This window comes from Durio zibethinus, chromosome 17 (assembly GCF_047325235.1).
Source record: "Durio zibethinus cultivar Kanyao isolate XHJ-2024 chromosome 17, ASM4732523v1, whole genome shotgun sequence".
NCBI classification, from domain to species: Eukaryota; Viridiplantae; Streptophyta; class Magnoliopsida; order Malvales; family Malvaceae; genus Durio; species Durio zibethinus.
Window position 1 is genome coordinate 2,296,231 of NC_143178.1, and position 18,968 is coordinate 2,315,198.

At 32.3% G+C, this 18,968-nt stretch overlaps 2 protein-coding genes across 4 annotated transcripts; one reads left to right on the top strand and one right to left on the bottom strand.

The window, feature by feature from the left end:
• Positions 1–511: 511 nt before the first annotated feature.
• LOC111276712 (ATP synthase subunit delta', mitochondrial-like) lies at positions 512–2,470 on the top strand. Its single transcript, XM_022862473.2, has 2 exons — positions 512–883; positions 1,946–2,470. The coding sequence occupies exons 1-2, from the start codon at positions 617–619 to the stop codon at positions 2,288–2,290; spliced, it is 612 nt and encodes a 203-aa protein (XP_022718208.1). The 5' UTR covers positions 512–616; the 3' UTR covers positions 2,291–2,470.
• A 541-nt stretch (positions 2,471–3,011) lies between these two features.
• LOC111276701 (lon protease homolog 2, peroxisomal) lies at positions 3,012–11,217 on the bottom strand. 3 transcript variants are annotated; one of them, XR_016329037.1, is made up of 17 exons: positions 11,038–11,217; positions 10,405–10,517; positions 10,191–10,299; positions 9,846–10,015; positions 9,447–9,538; positions 9,114–9,293; positions 8,944–9,027; positions 8,516–8,643; positions 8,025–8,226; positions 7,728–7,934; positions 6,901–7,031; positions 6,409–6,622; positions 5,625–5,927; positions 4,996–5,302; positions 4,429–4,674; positions 4,124–4,225; positions 3,012–3,411 (listed from the first exon to the last, which is right to left on the bottom strand). XR_016329037.1 is itself a non-coding variant. In XM_022862451.2 (17 exons), the coding sequence occupies exons 1-17, from the start codon at positions 11,142–11,144 to the stop codon at positions 3,328–3,330; spliced, it is 2,667 nt and encodes an 888-aa protein (XP_022718186.1). In that variant the 5' UTR covers positions 11,145–11,217; the 3' UTR covers positions 3,012–3,327. The 3 variants fall into 3 exon arrangements, 2 of the variants coding, with proteins under 2 accessions (XP_022718186.1, XP_089602132.1); XM_022862451.2 differs by having other exon boundaries at positions 5,108–5,302; XM_089746006.1 differs by lacking the exons at positions 10,191–10,299; positions 10,405–10,517; positions 11,038–11,217 and having other exon boundaries at positions 5,108–5,302; positions 9,447–9,590; positions 9,846–9,976.
• Positions 11,218–18,968: the final 7,751 nt, after the last annotated feature.

Sequence of the window (18,968 nt, forward strand, 5' to 3'; positions counted from 1 at the left end):
GAAATTAGCATCCACTAACATTTTATAACAGATGAAACTTTACAAAGGCTTTCTTATTATGGGTCAAGAAAAAAGAGGAGTTGAACCTGAAGAAAATTATCTGTCACATCAATTCTTTTTTTGTTTCTGCATTTCATTTGACCTAATATGACCACGTTAAAATCATTCTAGCCTAATTTTTAATGCAATAATAATAATTATGTTTAAAAATATTAGTAAAACTTTTCTGATTTAAAATAATTTTATTTAATAAATCAATTAGCGCAAATCAAAGTGAAACAGCAGAAGCGTAATAGGCCCACAATCTGTAAGTCCCAGGAACGAAGTCTGGCTCCGATATTTCAGAGTAGGATTATCCTTTTTTTTGGGCTATCTTTTTTTTGGGATTTCATGATGTGGGCTTTAGCTGGGTTCAGATTTGTTTCGGGATGCGAATGTAATGGGCCATCGGTTTTAAACGCCCACAAGCGTCAGGCCCTTAATTAAACAATGCTAAGTAACGAAGCGTGAAGAAAGCATAGGAATCGAAATCCAATAAACTCCCACATTTCCAAAATTCCAAATCCCAGCCCATCCGAGACCACCGCCACCAAAAGAAAGGGTAAGGAATCTGACCATGTTCCGGCGAGCGTCACGTCTCTTGGCTCGAACCACGACGGCCAGCACATGGAGGAGGAGTCGAGCTTTCTCCACGGACGTACCAGCCACACCCGCTCAAGATCCCAACTTCATCGACTCATGGAAGAAAGTGATACCCAACTTGGACCCTCCCAAGACTCCAGCTTCCTTCATGACCCCTCGCCCCGTAACCCCTTCTTCTATCCCTTCTAAAATCACCGTCAACTTCGTGCTTCCTTATGCATCTGAGCTCTCCTCAAAAGAGGTTTGTTTTGATCTCCTTTTTAATTAAAAAAAAAATGGTTATTTTCTTTTCCTTGTATCGGGGTTTGCTATCTCTATAGTGTGATTAATGGCTATGGATTCGGCGTCTGGGTTTTGGTTGCATTTGGATTTTATTTTTAATTTGATTGATCATTTGAGCTGAGGCTTTGATTTAAGGCTTTTATTAATAGTGGTCATAAAAAATTTTAGGATTGTAGAATACTATCTGATTGGCTGTTTTAGCTTGGAATTTTGATTGCTTTTGCTTTCTTCTCTCTCTTTGTATATAGGTTTCTTTTGATTTAATAAATTTGATGATCAACTTACAAATTAAAAAAAAAAAAGCTAAAAATGATGACTTTATGCATTTAATGAGAATTTGTAGCTTGTGCAATCTGTTTTATTTTGTTTGTTTAATTTGAGAATTTTTTAGTTGATTCTATTAAGTTAATCTGACGGAAACACTGAATCCGTTATCTATCAAGCATTCTAGATAGAACCTAATAGCTTTTCTCTGCTTAACTGGTGGGTAATCGGATTGCATAGTTATTTTGCTTTGATGATTCTTATGTGTATACTTTTCTGAGAAATCACTTGTTTGGAGTTTCAGCTCTAGGATTATTAATGTCTATTGAATCGTGGAATGTCTTTAGCATGGTGACTATATGATATAGCACTTTGTTTTTGTGTGAAATTTATGTAGTTAAAGTTTGAGTATTTTGCATTTTGGTGTGAATGATCAATGATAGTTCTGTTAATTTATCCAGATGGTGCATAAACCGAGGAATGTTTATAATACCAAAGCATTTTTAAACCCTTCATGCATAGGATTTTGTTTTATAAACCAAGAACCTTATGCAGCTTCTAAGAGCAATGAGAGCAAACCATATAAACCAAACAAGCCTAATGTAGTATATTGAACACTGATGAACCAAAAATTAGGTTCTGCGTTTACAAATATATTATATATAGACGCAGGGGAGGGGTTCGAATAACAAAAATCTATTTATGGAGACATTATTTTCTCAAGTTTCTGACTTGCAGTGCATCTAGTGTCTATCAGGTTGACATGGTAATAGTTCCAGCAACGACTGGACAGATGGGTGTTTTGCCTGGACATGTACCCACAATTGCTGAACTCAAGCCTGGGATCTTGTCAGTGCATGAAGGAAATGATGTAACAAAATATTTCCTTAGCAGTGGCTTTGCTCTTATACATGCCAACTCTGTTGCTGATATTATCGCCGTGGAAGCAGTGCCAGTCGACCGAATTGACCCTGGCTTGGTCCAGAAGGGTCTGGCAGAGTTTACCCAAAAGCTAGGCTCGGCTATAACCGATTTGGAGAAAGCGGAAGCCCAAATAGGTATCGACGTTCACAGTGCAATGAATTCTGCTATTACAGGCTAATTGTTTTCGTAATCAACTTCACTCAATCCTCTGGCTTTCTCATATTGCTTTCCACTTTGTGCATCATCAACTTTTTGATATGTCTTCATGATCAACAAATGACCGAGATCTGTCAAGATACCTACATCGTTGATTTTCAGATTTTGAAATAAAATTTTCAGAAACAAGAACCTTGTGATTGCTCTTTGTTTCCCAGTGATGCTTTTATCCATTAGAGGTTGGTTTGATGATACCAAAGAAATGGAGCGGCTTAGATCCGAAATATAAGTGACTTTAAAAAAAAAAAAATGATGTCTGGCATCGAGCATGTCATGAGATCACCTGAACTCTTATGGGTTACACCATTTGATGCTGCTTTTGGTTCAAGTAGCGTGGACACATTTTCTTCGTCCTTTTTTGTGTCGATTTTATTCACTTCTAAACTTTGCATCGAATAGGTAAGATCTAATGACTAATGTTGAAAAGCACAAATTTATTTTACTCAATACTTTCAGTGATCAATGTCTGTCCATATTTTTTATCGGTAACATGAAAATTTTGCAATTTTTGCACAAATACGTTATGTTTCAAGACACCAGAAGATGTTCAACAAGAAAGAAAGGCCTTTTTTTACACTCTTTTCCCATCAGAATCTCTATAATTGAATGGTAAGTGCGCTTTATTAATTGAAAAATATTATCATACTTTGGGTGCTTAAAAATTATATAGAAACAAAAAAATGTGGAGGAAATGGGAAAATAATAATAAATTAGAAGGCATCGGACGCATTGCCTTGGAAAATACAGCTTGTTGAGAGCAAGAAAAATACATACCAGCAATTGCCACTGGAAACTTCAAAATTCAACTACATAAGCCCATTTGCAAATGGTTAAACTCTCTTTGCTGGACCATGACTGCTGATCTCATTTACATGGCTTGGATCCTTAATTGCCAAAGGCAGCAACTGAACAAATATTGGAACTGTATGTTATAGAGAAGAGACAAGCCGAACAATTTGGTCACCAGAGGCATGTTAGATGTGGCTTTGAAGACTTTTGTCATAATTTTGAGTGTTGTCTCCAAGGGGATCCTCCATCAAATGCATGCTCCAACACGTCTTCGACTCGCTTTGCAAGCAGAATCTGGCAAAATAATATATAGTGAGTGAAAAAGGGCACATTATGATTCTGTTTTATGTCTCAGTGCAGTAGTAATAAACCCAATTCAACCGTCAAAAGTAAAAGGATCAATTACTTCGACCATCATAATTATGTGTCTTTGAGATGCAAAATCCAATCAGTCACTTTGAAGCAGACTACATAAATAGATAGTTATAAGTAGGTTAAAATGTGTCTCTTCGATTTTTAAGAATTTAGCTTTATAGTATTATTTAAAAGAATTTAGTCCTTGTAATACTATTTTTAAGAAATTTAGTCCCAATAATATTATTTTTTAAGGAATTTAGTCCCTATGCATTATTAACAACGATTGAACTGAAATCCTTAAAAAAAAATTTTACAAGGACTAAATTCTTAAAAATCAAAGAGTACAGGACCTAAGACACATTTCGACCGTATAAGTACAAATTGTATTCACTGCAGCAAGCACTTAAATTATTCCAAGGTTTATTCCAAGGTTTCATCCAGACTCAAGTTCCCTAACTAAATGCCTAAGGAACCCACGGCAATGGCAAAATCTTTGGAGCACACAGAACCAAATTTTAATTACATGTTGACATGCTGATTGAAGATGGAAAGATATATACACACATAGCTTATATAAATTTACAATTTCAGTAATAGATGTTCATGCCTTGAATAATATTTTTGCTTCAAATAAAAGGAAAAAAATTACCTCTAGACTTGAGAGCACAGCTGCAGGTACTTCAACTAAGTCCTTCAGATTTCTCTCGGGCAGAATAACTCTCTTGATACCATATCGGTGTGCTGCTAGTATCTGCATATTTCATATACAAAAAAAGGTTGAAGATGATGAGAAGCAAAAGCATTTCCTGTCAATCTGGTTGTTACTGAATATTATCTGATGCAATGATAAGAATGCAATCAAACATATCAAAATACCTGCTGCTAATACTTTATGATGAACATATTATTCACTGGCAACAAAGAAAAGTAATAGGACTAGCTCACGAAACACACCTTATCCTTGATACCACCAACCGGTAACACAAGACCCCTCAGTGTCATTTCTCCAGTCATTGCTGTGTCTGCTCTTACACTTTTCCGGCTAAACAGTGAAACCAATGCTGTTACAAGGGTCACACCAGCTGAAGGCCCATCCTTTGGTACAGCCCCAGCAGGAAAATGTATATGAATATCTCTACCCTGCAGCAGATTGGTTTCCTCAGCAGCTGCCAACTTAAGTTCCGCTGCCCTGGATCTTACCTGAAAAATTGGAAACTCTTTCAAACCAAACCTTTAACAGAATATAAAGTTTTCAATTACTATATATTGGTTTGACAACTCTAGCAAGCATGGTAAACAAAGGCAACCACACAAGCAATTAAAAGCATGATTAATGACAAAGAACAGAATTGACGAGAGTAAAATTAACAAACAGCATTCATATTACGTCTGTTTATGGAATCAAAAGAAAGTTGACGGGAAGTACTCTATTGCAAGTTTTAAATAATTCAGGTTGTCAATTTGCAAATTTGAAAGATTGGATAGCAATTTGAAGAAAATGTGTGATCCAAGAGATTTTACCCATATCATCACCAATTGGGTTAGCAATTTTTAAATCACCAGCAGCAGCATTCAGGTTGACGATTTTTACACAACGCAAATGTAGAAAATATATGTGATCCAAGAGATATACCCATGTCAGTGCTATTTGGGCTGATTCTTTAATAACATCACCAAGTTGCCCAGTAAGATGCATTTCACCATTTCCAACCATTGCTGTAGCCTCCACAAATTGAACCTCTCCTCCAAAAGTGGTCCAAACAAGTCCAACAGACACTCCAGGAGTGGCTACGCGATCTGCAGCTTCTCGGTCATCATACCTAGGAGGCTGCATTAGAGAGTAAAAAAGCATCCTCAGGCATGTTAAAAAATAATGTGAACTCAACCTACAGTCAGCATAAACCTACTCGAGTCTTTGAAGAGCTTATGCCTGAAGCAGTAGGAAAGGAAAAACCCAAAACCATACCATGAAAAATGCACCCCTTCCCCAGTATTTAATTTTAAAAAAGGTAGGCCAGTGCCCAACCACATTAAGATGAAACCAAATGAGGAACACCAATTTTGAAGATTCACAAAAGCGAATCATAATGCTCAGCCAAAAAAAAGTGAATATCCTGATAAAAGAAAGAGTTAATATAAGGAATTATTACCCCCAATATTTTTTCCAGCATAGCTTCATCAACAACCAAAGGTGAGGCAATTCTGAATGCATTTGATATCTCATGATTATTTACACCCATCGGAATAACTTCCATTTCCATCTCAGCTCCCTCTGCGAGCCTGTTATCCAGCAGCGGAGAAGCTAGCTTATGAATATCTTTGCTAACTGAGACAGCCTGTTCCTGGTCAGCAACTCTTACAGCAGCAGCACGAGCCAAAGCAGCCAGGTTCCTCTCCAGATTACGAACACCAGCTTCCCTGGTGTACCTTTGAATGACAAGTTTAACCATGTCCTACCACAATTAAAAAAAAACCATTAAGGGAAGATTACCCATTATAAGGTGTTGAATAAAATGCAATGTATTGTATAGCAAAACTCGATGCTTATATTCTGATCAAATTTACTTCTTTTATCTTGCATCTTACTCTGACATCTCAATCTAAATTCTAAAAAGAAGAGTTCACGAAATGGATGTAGCTTCATTTTGCTATATGTTGAAAATGAAACAGTTTAGAGATCTTCCATGGAGGTAATCAACAAATATCATACAGTAACCTCAGCCTTGAAAACAAGATGGTATAGACTTCAATACTTTATATTAGATCCTGTAATCATTTATTCAACCATAGAGGTGATAGGGATGCAAAAAGGCCAATTGACAAATTTCTCAAAACATCTCAGTGCTCAGGGAGCCATGACAACAGCACCCAATATTATCAAGTATGGAAGCATAAGCCTCAAAATGCAGGAAAAGATACATGTGTGACAAATACCTCTGGAATTTGAAGGAACGCATAACTCAATCCATGCTGATCCAACACTCGTGGAATCAAATATTGCATGGCTATTCTGAGCTTTTCTTCAGCTGTATACCCAGGCAGCTCAATGACTTCCATCCTGTCCAATAGTGGAGGAGGAATAGGCTGCACCCTATTTGCGGTGGCCACAAAAATCACCTTTGACAGGTCAAATGGCACATTCAAATAGCTATACAACGTAAGTTAAAGAACCACAAGGGATCCACTCACATTCATGAATTTGTTAATGACGAAGGTGATAGATGCAAATAAACATGTAAAATCTGCAACAATGTCATATACAGTTCAAAAAAGCTAATTGAATAAATCTTAAATAAAAGCCATCTAGTTAGACAGCAATGCAATTTTTTTCAAGGATTTACTAATAACAGATCGGTAAAGTTAAAGCTGGTTTATCGAAAACCAAGGTTCACTATGATAATCTAGACCTAGGAGAAAGTAGGATACTGGTCATTGAAAGATTTATTCTGCTCAGGATCAAGAACCTCCAGTAGAGCTGAAGCTGGATCACCACGCATATCAGAACCTGTCTTGTCAATCTCATCCAATAACATGACTGGGTTGCAAACACCTACTCTCTAGAAGCCAAAGGTTAAAAGAACATTACAGTAAGACCAATAATCATTGACATATAATATAAATGCTCCCATGAAGATGTTGGCAACCTTAATTTATGGGGGAATTCAGTTCTCCAAACTTCAGATTCTATATATTCTCCACAGATGGTAGAAATGTGAACAATCATTCATCCTATGATAAATTTGATACTACAATCTACAAACTTATTTTTCATTTAGTTGTAAGCAACTCTGTCAAGTTCTCAAACTAATTGATGAGGCAGAAGCACCATCATTCCCCACATATATTAATTCAGTAATTCACAGAATCACAGTACCAATAGCAAGGCTTAGAAAGCTACCATGCAGCACACCAACACAATGAAATGGTAGAAGAAAAAAGCTGAATAAATCAAATTCCAGCATATTTAAGACTGGAAATTCACTGCACAGATTAAAGTTAACTCAGCTCATGAAGTTGCAGAGTCTAATAACATCCCTACAGACTAACAAATAATTGGGGAAGAAAGAAGACTAAGAGGATCTCTCAAAGAATGAGAACAAAGAGGTTGCTAAATGTTCTGTTAAAACAATCTAAACTTCTAATGGATATTCATTTTCTTAACCAGTTGGGGCAAACAACATTCTAAAAAACAATATGCAACATAGCAGAATACAAAGTCTAGAATCACATTCTTATTCAAGAAACCCATTTACCTTTAACCCATCAATAAGACGCCCTGGCATGCTTCCAATGTATGTTCTCCTATGCCCTCGGATATCAGCCTCATCCTTGACACCACCTAGGGAAATACGAACAAATTTTCTTCCCAAAGCAGCAGCAATTGATGATGCTAATGATGTTTTCCCCACACCTGGTGGGCCAACAAAGCACAGAACAGGACCTCTTGCATCTGGCTTAAGCTGATTGCAAATAATTGAAACCAAATGAACATCAAAGTGAAAATATGAGATTTAGCCTTCAAGGCAACAAGAAATAGATAGATGGTCAACCTTGCGAACAGCCAGATATTCGATAATCCGTTGCTTGACCTTCACTAAACCATAATGATCACAGTCGAGGCGGTCTTTAGCAGCTTTAAGATCCAATTCCTGTTCTTCACTAGCCTTTTGCCAAGGCAGATCAGCAAGTAGCTCCAGGTAAACGCGTGAACTATTATATCCAGGTTGCTGTGGTTGCATTTTCTTAAGCCTCCTGGAATGAAAACAATAAACAAACTTTGTTAAACATCATATCCAATTAAAATATAGGATACTAACAAGTTCAGATCACATGACTTTTTCAAAAACGAAAGAGGGAAACAAGAAAGGTAAGTGATACCATCACAACAAATTAAATACTATAAGATAATTTGCTTATAGCTTCCATTAATATTCTCAGGACATAGAATGCTATGAACAACTACTTTTTTGCCATTGAAAGACATTATCTACACATCCTAACAAAATCGTGCCATTTATACTATTATCTCGAATAAATATACCTCAACTCCCTCTGTGCATGCTTCCAGATATTTGAGGGCATCCCTGCACTCTGCATCTTTCTTTCCAGGGCAGCCAAATCATCCTCATCATCATCATTGTCTCCAAGCTCCTCTTTTATGGCCCTCATCTGGAAAATATTTGAATACCCAAATGATAAATAATTATGCAGCAAAACTAACAAAATTAAAAGTATGTAACAATCAAGTAAAGGTTTTTCCAGCAGCCAACACAGTTCCGAATATTAGACATGAGAAACCACCAAAAATGATCTTTACATTTGGACCATATCCACCCCTACTGGTGCTATACAAACAGCTGGAGAACAACAAACCATTAATTATTAATTATTTCATAACTACCAAAATCTGCGGTGCTCTCTACTTCCCACTCCCTCAACAACACCAGTAGTTGAAGTAAGAAAGCTAACCTGCTGTCGCAAAAGAAATTCCTTCTGTGATTTTGACAATTGCCCTTCAACCTTTTGTGTAATCTTCTCTGCTACACGTATTGACTGCACAAGTAATACATTAAATAACTGGATAAAATCCAGAAGAAGAATAAAATTGACTTAATATTAACCATAAGTAAATAACGCACCTGCAAATGCCTGTCAACTAACTCGGTAGCTTTTGAAAGCCTTAATTTAGGATCAACAGAATCCAACATAGAGAGCTGCTCTTCAAAACTCATCTCAAAGCTAGCAACAAATATATCGGCCAATTTGTGAAGAGGCAGTGTCTCCAAAAGAACTTTTACCCTTCCACCAGTTTTTTGTTTCTACAAGCAGCACAGGATCATGAATTATCACTAGAATGACAACATAAATACATAGCCAAAGTTTTCATTCAACAAGAGAACTAACAATCTTAATTGGCTTTATGGCATAGGTCATAGTTACTGATAAGTGAAAAAACAGGTTACATATTTTACCTGCTCAAGAACAGAAATAAGCTCCATGGCAGTTGCTTTGAACTGGCGAGACAAAGTTACAAAATCTGGATCTTGCTCCACTTGCTCCATCTCTTTAAAAATTTAGAAGGTACAAAAAACTCAGTGTACAGAAGACAACATAACCTAAAAACAATTCATGGTAGATTCATAAACAGCATTCCATTCCAATGTAATTGAAAAAAACACTTGCAACTTAAATAAAATAAAAAAAAAGCATAACACATTAGACGCATCCATGGTTAATTCTAGCCAAAGACCATTGGACATAATCTTTATTCTGGAACTAGAGATTCAGAGAGAGAGGCTTGCAGAAGAAAATATATGTGCAACAGAAAAAAGCACCATGCGTACACAAGAAAGAATGTGATACCAACTTACCAGCCTTAGTCATCTCAAGTGGAGAAATCTTTGCAGTGCAGTAAGGTCCTCGTGTGCTAAGTTCCTCTACATTGAATCTGCATAAACCTTCAAGTACGACAATGTATGTGACCCTCCCACTTGGTTTCTCAACTCCTCTTGACAGATGCAAAGCACGTGCTGCCACTCCCCTGAGATATAAATTCAAAACATAATCCAGCACCATAAGTAGAGAATTACCTCATAAAAAGAACTAAATGAGTAAATGACAAGGTCTTGAATCATGAAATTCGCAAAAAAGAGACATGCTTGATGCAACAATATCAGAAAGCACAAAACAATAGCAGATGATGGATTGAAAAGTACCTGTTATGCCAATGAATAACTTGAGGGTGGTTTTTCCCATCAACCTTGTGAACATCTGATGTGGTAACCTGAGCTTTTGAGCTTCGCTCTCCGGATTCACTTCCTACACCTGAAAAACCGTTAAAAAAATCACTCCATAACTATAGACATTCTTTCAAACACGGACAATAAAAACTGGACTTCTTGATAGCCAAACAAGTCCACAAACAACAACCTTGAGATAACACGGAATCCATCGAGGTCATCTCAGCAGCATCTCGAACCGGAAGAATTCCGATTAATCCTTTCTCTTCTCGCTGCCATAACTCTTGCTCCACCAATTTAACACTGCAATAGTCAAACCACTTTATTCTGTAATATTCAAACTTCCAAGCAGAACAAATAACGAACCAATCCCTGATTCTACTAGCTTTATATTTATTATCCAGCTAAAATAAACAAAATATTAAATAAAATCCAACGGTAACTTGGAACAGAATAATTCAAGTAGAATTAGATAAATAGCTTGAATTTCCACGAACCGAAATTGAACGGTTAATATGAGTTCGAATTAGAAAACTCTAAAGGCGCGTAAGCTTAACGAGAAAAACCAGAGGAAAATAATACGTAGGATAAAGCCTGATATGGTAAGTCAGAAAACAACGCAACAAAAACCAAAAAAAAAAAATCAATTCGTTCATGTTTTGTAAAGAGAATCGGATAAACGATCCTAATTCCAATTTTTGAAACCATAAAAAATTCCATACAGTGATTTCTAGGGAAACAAACGCACAAGAAACGAAGATTTTATAACTCATTAATAAAGTTTAGTCAAATATCAAACAAAACATTTAAAAAGAAAAGGGACCTGCTGTGTGAAGTGCAGCGAATTCGAATAAAGGCGCCAGGCAATAAAACTTTGTTTCTGAATGGAAGAATTGCTAAACGACCTGGCAACTCCACCGATTCCGCCATTTTCAGCTTCTCCAAGAAAAATAGCAATAAAATTGGAAACCAGAAGAGAGAGAGATCGCTTACTTGTTTAGTTGGGGTTTAAATAGAAGAAAATAATAATAATAAAAAAAAGAGACGGAATCAGAGATGGAGTAGCGTCTGGCACCTGCCTAACCTGGCTAGGTGTGATGGGGCTGTTTGCCTCTTTTTATCGCCCTTTTTTCAATTTTATGCCATACGAAAATTATTGAGTTTCATTCTATTACTTGTTGTATTTTTGTGAGTTACTACTAAAATAGAATAATATATATATATATATATATTCTTTCAATGCTCCTTGCCTTTCCTTTAAAATTTTCTTATTGAATGAACCTTATTAGTAGAATTTCTTTATATAGAGCTCTAAGTTGGAATTTCCAAATTCTTGGTTTCGTTAGATAATGTTCCGAATTCCGTCAAATCAAGTCAAAATTGTCTCTCAATTTTATTTTTCCCACGTGCTGATTTGATATGTCGTGTATAAATATAAAGTAAAATATTAATAATTTATATGTTTATATTTTATTTTTATTAAAATTATATATCATAATTTATTTTGATGTGAAAATAAAAAAAGTTTTTATCTAATTTTTATACAATTTTTATTAAAATTTTAAAACATATTATTTTTATAATTTTTTATATTATTTTTTTATGATATTTTAAATTATTAAATTTGTTTATTTAATTATTATAAAAATCTACAAAAAAAAGTTATTAAATAGAAAGTATGATGACGCCTACTTTTTTTTCTTTTTACCAGATAAAAGCTTACCTGACCAACTAAAAATTGAGCATGTACAACAATAAAATATTATTTTTTAAATCAATATAAATCATAATTAGATAATAAAAATTTATATTATGAAAAATTTTAATCCATGTCGAATGATATTTAATTAAAATGATATTTAAAAACTAAAATTTTAATTAATATTTATATTTTAAAATTTTAAAAAATAATATTGAAAATGAAGAGATAGATTTTTAATTAATATTTATATTTTAAAATTCAATGAAATAATTGTTTAAATAATATTGAAGTTATAAAAATTAATATCATCAATTAACTTTAAATTATAATAAAATATTTAATGTAATATTTAAAATTTAAAAAAATTTAATATGATATATAAATTATAAATATATTGATTAATATAATATTTAAAAAATTATTTATTTTTCATATTTTATCATTTAAAGTTACATATATTAAAAGTTAATACCATTCTAATTAATAAATTTATAATTTAATTATTATATTAAAATTTTAAATTTTAAATATTAAATTAAATATTTTATTATAATTTAAAAAATGTTAATGATAGTCTAAGTTACAATATGGAATGCAGATGTTGAAAATAAAATTGTACCTTCTAAAAAAATAAAAAGCTAGATTGAAGTGACTGATGATACATTGATATGAAAAAAGAAGTGCCAATCCATAATTATTGAGTGGACTAAGAAAAATATCTTTTCACATTTTTGGTAAATAAAGCAAAAAAAATACAAGTAAAATATAATGTGAACGTCAAGCACACGAAGCCTTTAAGGGGGTGGGAGGGGACCATACAAATATATAAAAAAAGGAAATATCTTCCAGTCCCCGATGGGGAGACGTGGGTTTTTTGGCGAGTTCTGAGCCGTTGGATGTCCGGATAAGGTGGGGAGATACGCGTCAGCGTGCTGATGGATAGGATGATCAAATACTGCCGGGGCTGCGGGAGAGTATGTGGGCCTACAGTGACGTAATGCCACATGGCCAATTCTGATGGGATTATAAGGTCGTGTTTGGATTCAATTAAATATATAATCACTCGTATAAGGACCCTTAAAGTTCCACGTTTCAAAGGGTGGTTAATTCTCCATCGGCCATAGCTCTTCTCTATCCACCATGGATCATCGTGGATTTTTTTTTTTATTAATAATAATTTTTATGAAAAAATATGTTATGCATATAAAGATTTTAAAATTTTTTTAAGGACCACGATGCATGCCAACCTCTAGCAACAGGCGTGACTATGGATCTTAGATTTTTTTATTATTATTTTAGCAATTTTAGCTTTTTTTTTTGTTGATTTTATGATTTATTGCAAAATTGATAAGAAAAAATGTACTTGTCAAAAAAAAACTCAAAAAATTTCAACATTCATTATCTTAGACAAAATTTTTGATGGAAGTGTGAAACATGTGTATGACATATAACTAACCAATAATTTAATTGAAAAAATTTGAGCAATATGAATTAATTGTCACTCGATGACAAAAACATAAAGAGTCATTTTCATCCCATCAAAGTCTTGCTTGAAATTAAAATGGCAATTGCATTTGAAATACCTATTAAAATGTTAATTACGTTTTTATTTCAAAATTGAATTTCAATGTAAAAAGAATGCATCTTCCTCGCACTAAAAATTATAATTGAATGAAGCTTAAATTCGGTTTAGTTGTTGATTAATGAAGCAATAAGCTTAAACTTAACTAAAATTTTAGCATGAAATGATTATATGAGTAACTTCCAAACTTAATTGATCATGATTGTAGGATCATCAAGTGTCAGATGAATAATAGATATATCTCATTAACTTGGTGTGATGCACTCATGACTTTATAAATTCAAAAGCTATTTTTAATCTTCAAAAAAAAAATTATGTTCTACATTTTATGTAATATGTAGTTGCACTTTTTCCTTCTTTTTTTTTTACATATAATAGGATAAAAAAATTATTATTTTTATGGAAAAATACAAAATACTTAAAAGAAATATTGACAATCATATTTACGTATATATATATATTTACACATGGCATGTTGGTACATCATATCAATCATTGTTTGACATGTCCCTTGTGCGCTCAAATTCATAATTTCAACGTGCGGTTTACTTAGAAAAGGGTGTTAAGCCGGCTTACTAAGTCTTTTCTCCCAATAATTTCCAATTTGGTAAACTTTTATTATTGTTGGGTACATTACATTTAATAATTCACGTATTTAAATTGAGTAAAATATTAAAATTTTATATTTATATTATATTTTATTTATAAATTTTTATATTATAATTATCATCAATATAAAGATATAAAATATATTTTTTATTTTACTAAATTTATATATAATAAATATTAAAATTTTTAATTATTTTATAATCATATTTTTTATATTATATTTATATAATATTTGTTGCGCACAATCTCATTCTGAAAAACAACTAAGATTTTCTGTACCAAGTCAACCGTGCCGATGTGGGAGTCAATGGTGTGGGACAATGGATGTGATCGGTTCTCTATTGCAACTTTGCAAGTTGGCATGACCGCACCTGTCCAATATCATCTACAAGTTTGGCAGATGGATGATATTTTTTTGTGCTTCAATTATGAGCATTTTACTATATTTTTAGTGGGTAGGTGAAACATTGAAGAACAGCTCAATAATTAGGTTGCTTTGCTCCATCTACTGGTCCCAAATCATTATTGTTTTAGAAGTGCTAAAGGTTTTGATTTAAAAAATGAGAAGAAGGATTATTTTTTAGATTCTTTTAACATCTTTTTATACTTTTTCTTTTTGTTTTTTAAAAAGTTAAGATTAGCTTATAAATTTATTCATAGTTGTATGTGGTATTAAATATAGAGTTGTTAGTTTAATAAAATAATTTAAGAAATTTTTTATATTATTTTTGAAATCATCGTTATAAATTAATTATTAAGATAATAAAATCATCAAAATAATTTTTGTTAATTTTGAATCACAATGTTGGTTATAATATAATAAATTATTAATTATTTTTATAAACAAAAAGGTCATCAAATATAAAATATAGAAAACCTTATTATTAGTAATAAAATTATTTAAAGAAAACAATAATTATTTATTTGTATATAATAAATAATTTATAAAATAAAAAATTTAGTTTTATAAAAAATTATAAGGTATGAATCCATTCTAATGACAATAATTTAAAATTATTGACATGTTCATATTTAAAAGTCGCATAAATTATCTTGTATAAAATAATTAAAAATTGAAGATTTAGTCACAAAAACTGTTTGGTTTTTATTTGTATTGTAGAGCAAATATTTTTATTTTTTTATAATAAATAAATAAAACGGATAAGGGGAAGGGGAAACACAACTGGACCTGACAAAAATATTGGGCCTAGGCTTGAGCCGAGTCGAGAATGCCAGAAGGGTTTAACCGTTTTGGGTTGTTTCCATTGACCTTTCCGGGTGGTCTGGCCGTTGTCATATCTTAACCAAGTCCAATTAATGCCCCTTGAACCACTTGATGTGTCATTGCATAGTAAACGAACGAATATTTGTTATTATTCAATTTATTTATATTAAATTTGAATAATAATAAATAATTAATTAATAAATTTAAATAAAAAAATTATTATTCGTGATAAATTCGAAATAAATATAAATAATAATTTTTAAATATTTAATACTTAAATTCATTTAAATTTTAATAATAATAATAAAAAATTAAATTCTTATCAGAATTTGTTATCTGTTTACATATATAAAATATATAAAATTTTATATTTGTAGATGAATTCAAATATTAAAAATAATTTTTGTTTATTATTAATTAAGAGTGAACTTAAATTTTAAATTAAATTTTTATTTATTTTATATTTTAATAAAAAATTTAAATAAATAAATATTTTAATGAATTCATATATTTAAATAATTTTAAATTTAAATAATAATATTAAACTTAAATGAATTCAAATATTAATGAAAATATCTAAAAAAACTATTAATATCCACTTCATTATCATTCTTATGAACCCCTCGGAGAAGTCGACTATACAAGCTTGGTCCAGAGTCAAATGACCTACATACACAAGCAAATATAAACATTTTCATTAAAAAAAAAAGAAGCAGTCTTTATTTGATAATAAATTTTACCCATTTTTCATAGAGAAAGAAAATTTAATAAAAGATGAGTTTTTTTTTTTTCAATGAAATAAATGGATCTAGCAAGGTATTTATTTTTTTATTTAAAATTGTTAAAATTTAAATTCTGATTATTAAAATTAAAATTTTAATATTTTATCACAAATTCCATGGTTATCGACATATATTTGCTTGATTCATCAGTTATTAAAGAAATACTTCAATTTTTAGCGGGAACCTCTATCAAGCTAAGGGTTGAGATTTAAATAAACAACATAAATTAAACTCTCAATTTTTTTGTGCTTAAAATTCAAAAAAAAAAAAAATTCGCTTATAAATATCTATGGTATGTGGCCAAAAAAAAGTCTATGGTGAGAGCAACCACATTTGGACAGGCCATGGGCTAAGCCCATATTATTGTTAACAGCCCATCTTGAAAATTCCCAATTCAAAGAAGCCCATTATCTTTTTATTCCTAACAAAAGGCCCAAAAGCAACAAACTTGGAAATTTTTCTGGGCCAATACAAACTTTTCATAACATAAGTTTTTTTTAGTAAGTTGAACAAAGCCCAAAATGAAGATCTTTAATCCTTGTTTGGATATGAAAGCCCAGCTTTGTAATCATTTAAAACTTTAATCATTATGACAAAGTCTACCAAAAGTAAATTCGTTAATTTGTACCGTGTATCATATAAAATATTATATTTATTAAATATTTTATATAAAAATTATATATTATAATTTTTATTGATATAAAAATATAAAATATAATTTTTTTATTTTATTAAATTTATTTATAAATTTTTTAAAATTTTAAATTATGTTATCTTCAAATATTTTATTCACATAATTTTCGTATCGTAACATCTATCGTATTTTAAATTATAAGTAAAACATATTGACAAATTGATACTAAAAGGGCTTCCATTTAGCAATTTTTAGTTGAGAATTGGTCGTACAAATATGATTACCAGGTTTCATACATCCCCTATAATAAAAGAAAGGCTGCAATAATGAACCAGCTGGGCACCCTAGAACTAGCTCGGATAAGATCCAACCTTTGCTTAAAAACAGATGGATCAGCTTTCAAATATAATTGGCCGCCATCAATTTTTCATTGGTCGTGTATTTTGTCAATAGTCAACAGTCGAACATGTTCTCTCTGTATTGCCTTTTGATGTCTGACTTTCAAATTGCGGCCTGCTAAAAAACCCTAGCTATGGTTGCAGTAGCCTCTTTGTCACTTTCTTCACATCTGATCTCATATTTTTCAATCAATGTGTTAAATCTATATTTATATGGTGCACCATAAAATTTGAATCATATGATGACATGATGTTAATGCAAAATGCTACTCTTAAACCTTTCAAGAAACCCAGTTTGAAATTTGTAATTTTCCAATGATATCATGTCCTTAATCAATCTGAACACTTGATCCACGGCTTTTTTCTTAGGTCATGATTTGCGGTTTGTTTGGAATCCACTCCTTGAATACATTAAAATCCCACAGGAAAAGAAGAAAAGCAAGGTGAGGACCTACATTTCATATGAGCAATGAGATGGAAAATGGGAGAAGCAAATTATAATCATGAGACAATCAAACATGTTCTTATTCATTATTTATCTTTGAATTAAATTTAGATTGGTTAGACAGTCTGATGGAGCCTTCAAAGAAAGAAATTCTAAATGGGGTTTAAAGGCACATCCCATTATGACAAAGAAATTCCATCTTTTTTTTTCTGATTTTTGATGCTGCAAGACTCTGTTGAGCCATTAAGCTTTGTAGGTTTCTTAATGGGCAGTGCCTTTTTTTTTTTTTTATTTGCTTTATTCTCCTTCATACTTCTCAACCCACAAACAACTTTCTTGGTGGATACCAATCTTTCTAGGGCATTTCCATCGAAACAATGCTGTCAAATGCTTTCAATTTCTATGGCTACATACTCATCTCAACATCACCTTTTTCAAGGACCTTTTGTATTTTTATCACCCCCCATTATCATGGTCAGTGTGCTCTTAACCAGTTGATTTTAATCATGATTCCTCATCCTAATTGATTTTGATTCATTTAAAGACTAAATTATTAGCCCACCTAAAAAAAGTAGTAACAAATGAGAGCCTAGAAATTGCCAAGGAGGATCTTGATAATGCTACTACTAGGTGGGGAATTTTTATTGGATAATCAAAGTTAAAGGCAACTTTTCCTAGTGATCAATGGTGAGACAGGAATTCAAAAATATGTACCATGTGAATTATCAAAATCAAACATGACAATATCCCTATCAAACAAATTATTCTTAATTAAATACATGGAAGTTGCAGAAGCAAAATCAGTTCCATGAACTATTCTCCCCTCAAGGACTTCCACTAATCTCACATGCTTTCCATCTGGACCTTTCTCGATTCAATCAAGCTCAATTGTTTAACCAAGGCTAACCATAATTATGATGGTGATAAGGATTAAACAAGAATTGAGATAAAATATTGCCCCTGGTGACTATGCAGAAAGCTCAGATTGGATAGGAAGCATCGTTTTCTGGTGATGTTTGGTTGGTTTATACTCATATATATATTCCCCTTTTAAAAAGTCTTCCCATGTGTATGTGCAGCCAAGAATCATGGATTCTCTATAATTGTGTATTGCGGTACCGTTGAGCTGTGATTGATGCCATTTCAATGCCATTGGTTTTCATGGTTTCAACTGTTGCTGCCAAAGCTTTCCACAAGGGATCATGAGCTTGGTTGTCAAAGTCCCACAGGACCACATGGCCATGGGTTTAACATTATCCCACATCTAGCCAAAATTACAAATAAGTTTATCAGACTCATATGCCTAACCTGGTAGTCATCCAAATTCCCAATTTGCCTTGTGCACAACATTTCTTTTTCTTATAAAATGTCATCAAA

Bases quoted from the DNA above. Each gene is read 5' to 3' on its own strand.
- LOC111276701 (XM_022862451.2), bottom strand. From the start codon at position 11,144: ATGGCGGAATCGGTGGAGTTGCCAGGTCGTTTAGCAATTCTTCCATTC. The intron at 8,644-8,943 runs GTTAGCTTTCTT...AATATTTTCCAG, and splicing joins AATTTCTTTTGCGACAGCAG to ATGAGGGCCATAAAAGAGGA. The intron at 4,675-5,107 runs GTATATCTCTTG...CCAATTTTTCAG, and splicing joins CCCAAATAGCACTGACATGG to GTAAGATCCAGGGCAGCGGA.
- LOC111276712 (XM_022862473.2), top strand. From the start codon at position 617: ATGTTCCGGCGAGCGTCACGTCTCTTGGCTCGAACCACGACGGCCAGC. The intron at 884-1,945 runs GTTTGTTTTGAT...AGTGTCTATCAG, and splicing joins CTGAGCTCTCCTCAAAAGAG to GTTGACATGGTAATAGTTCC.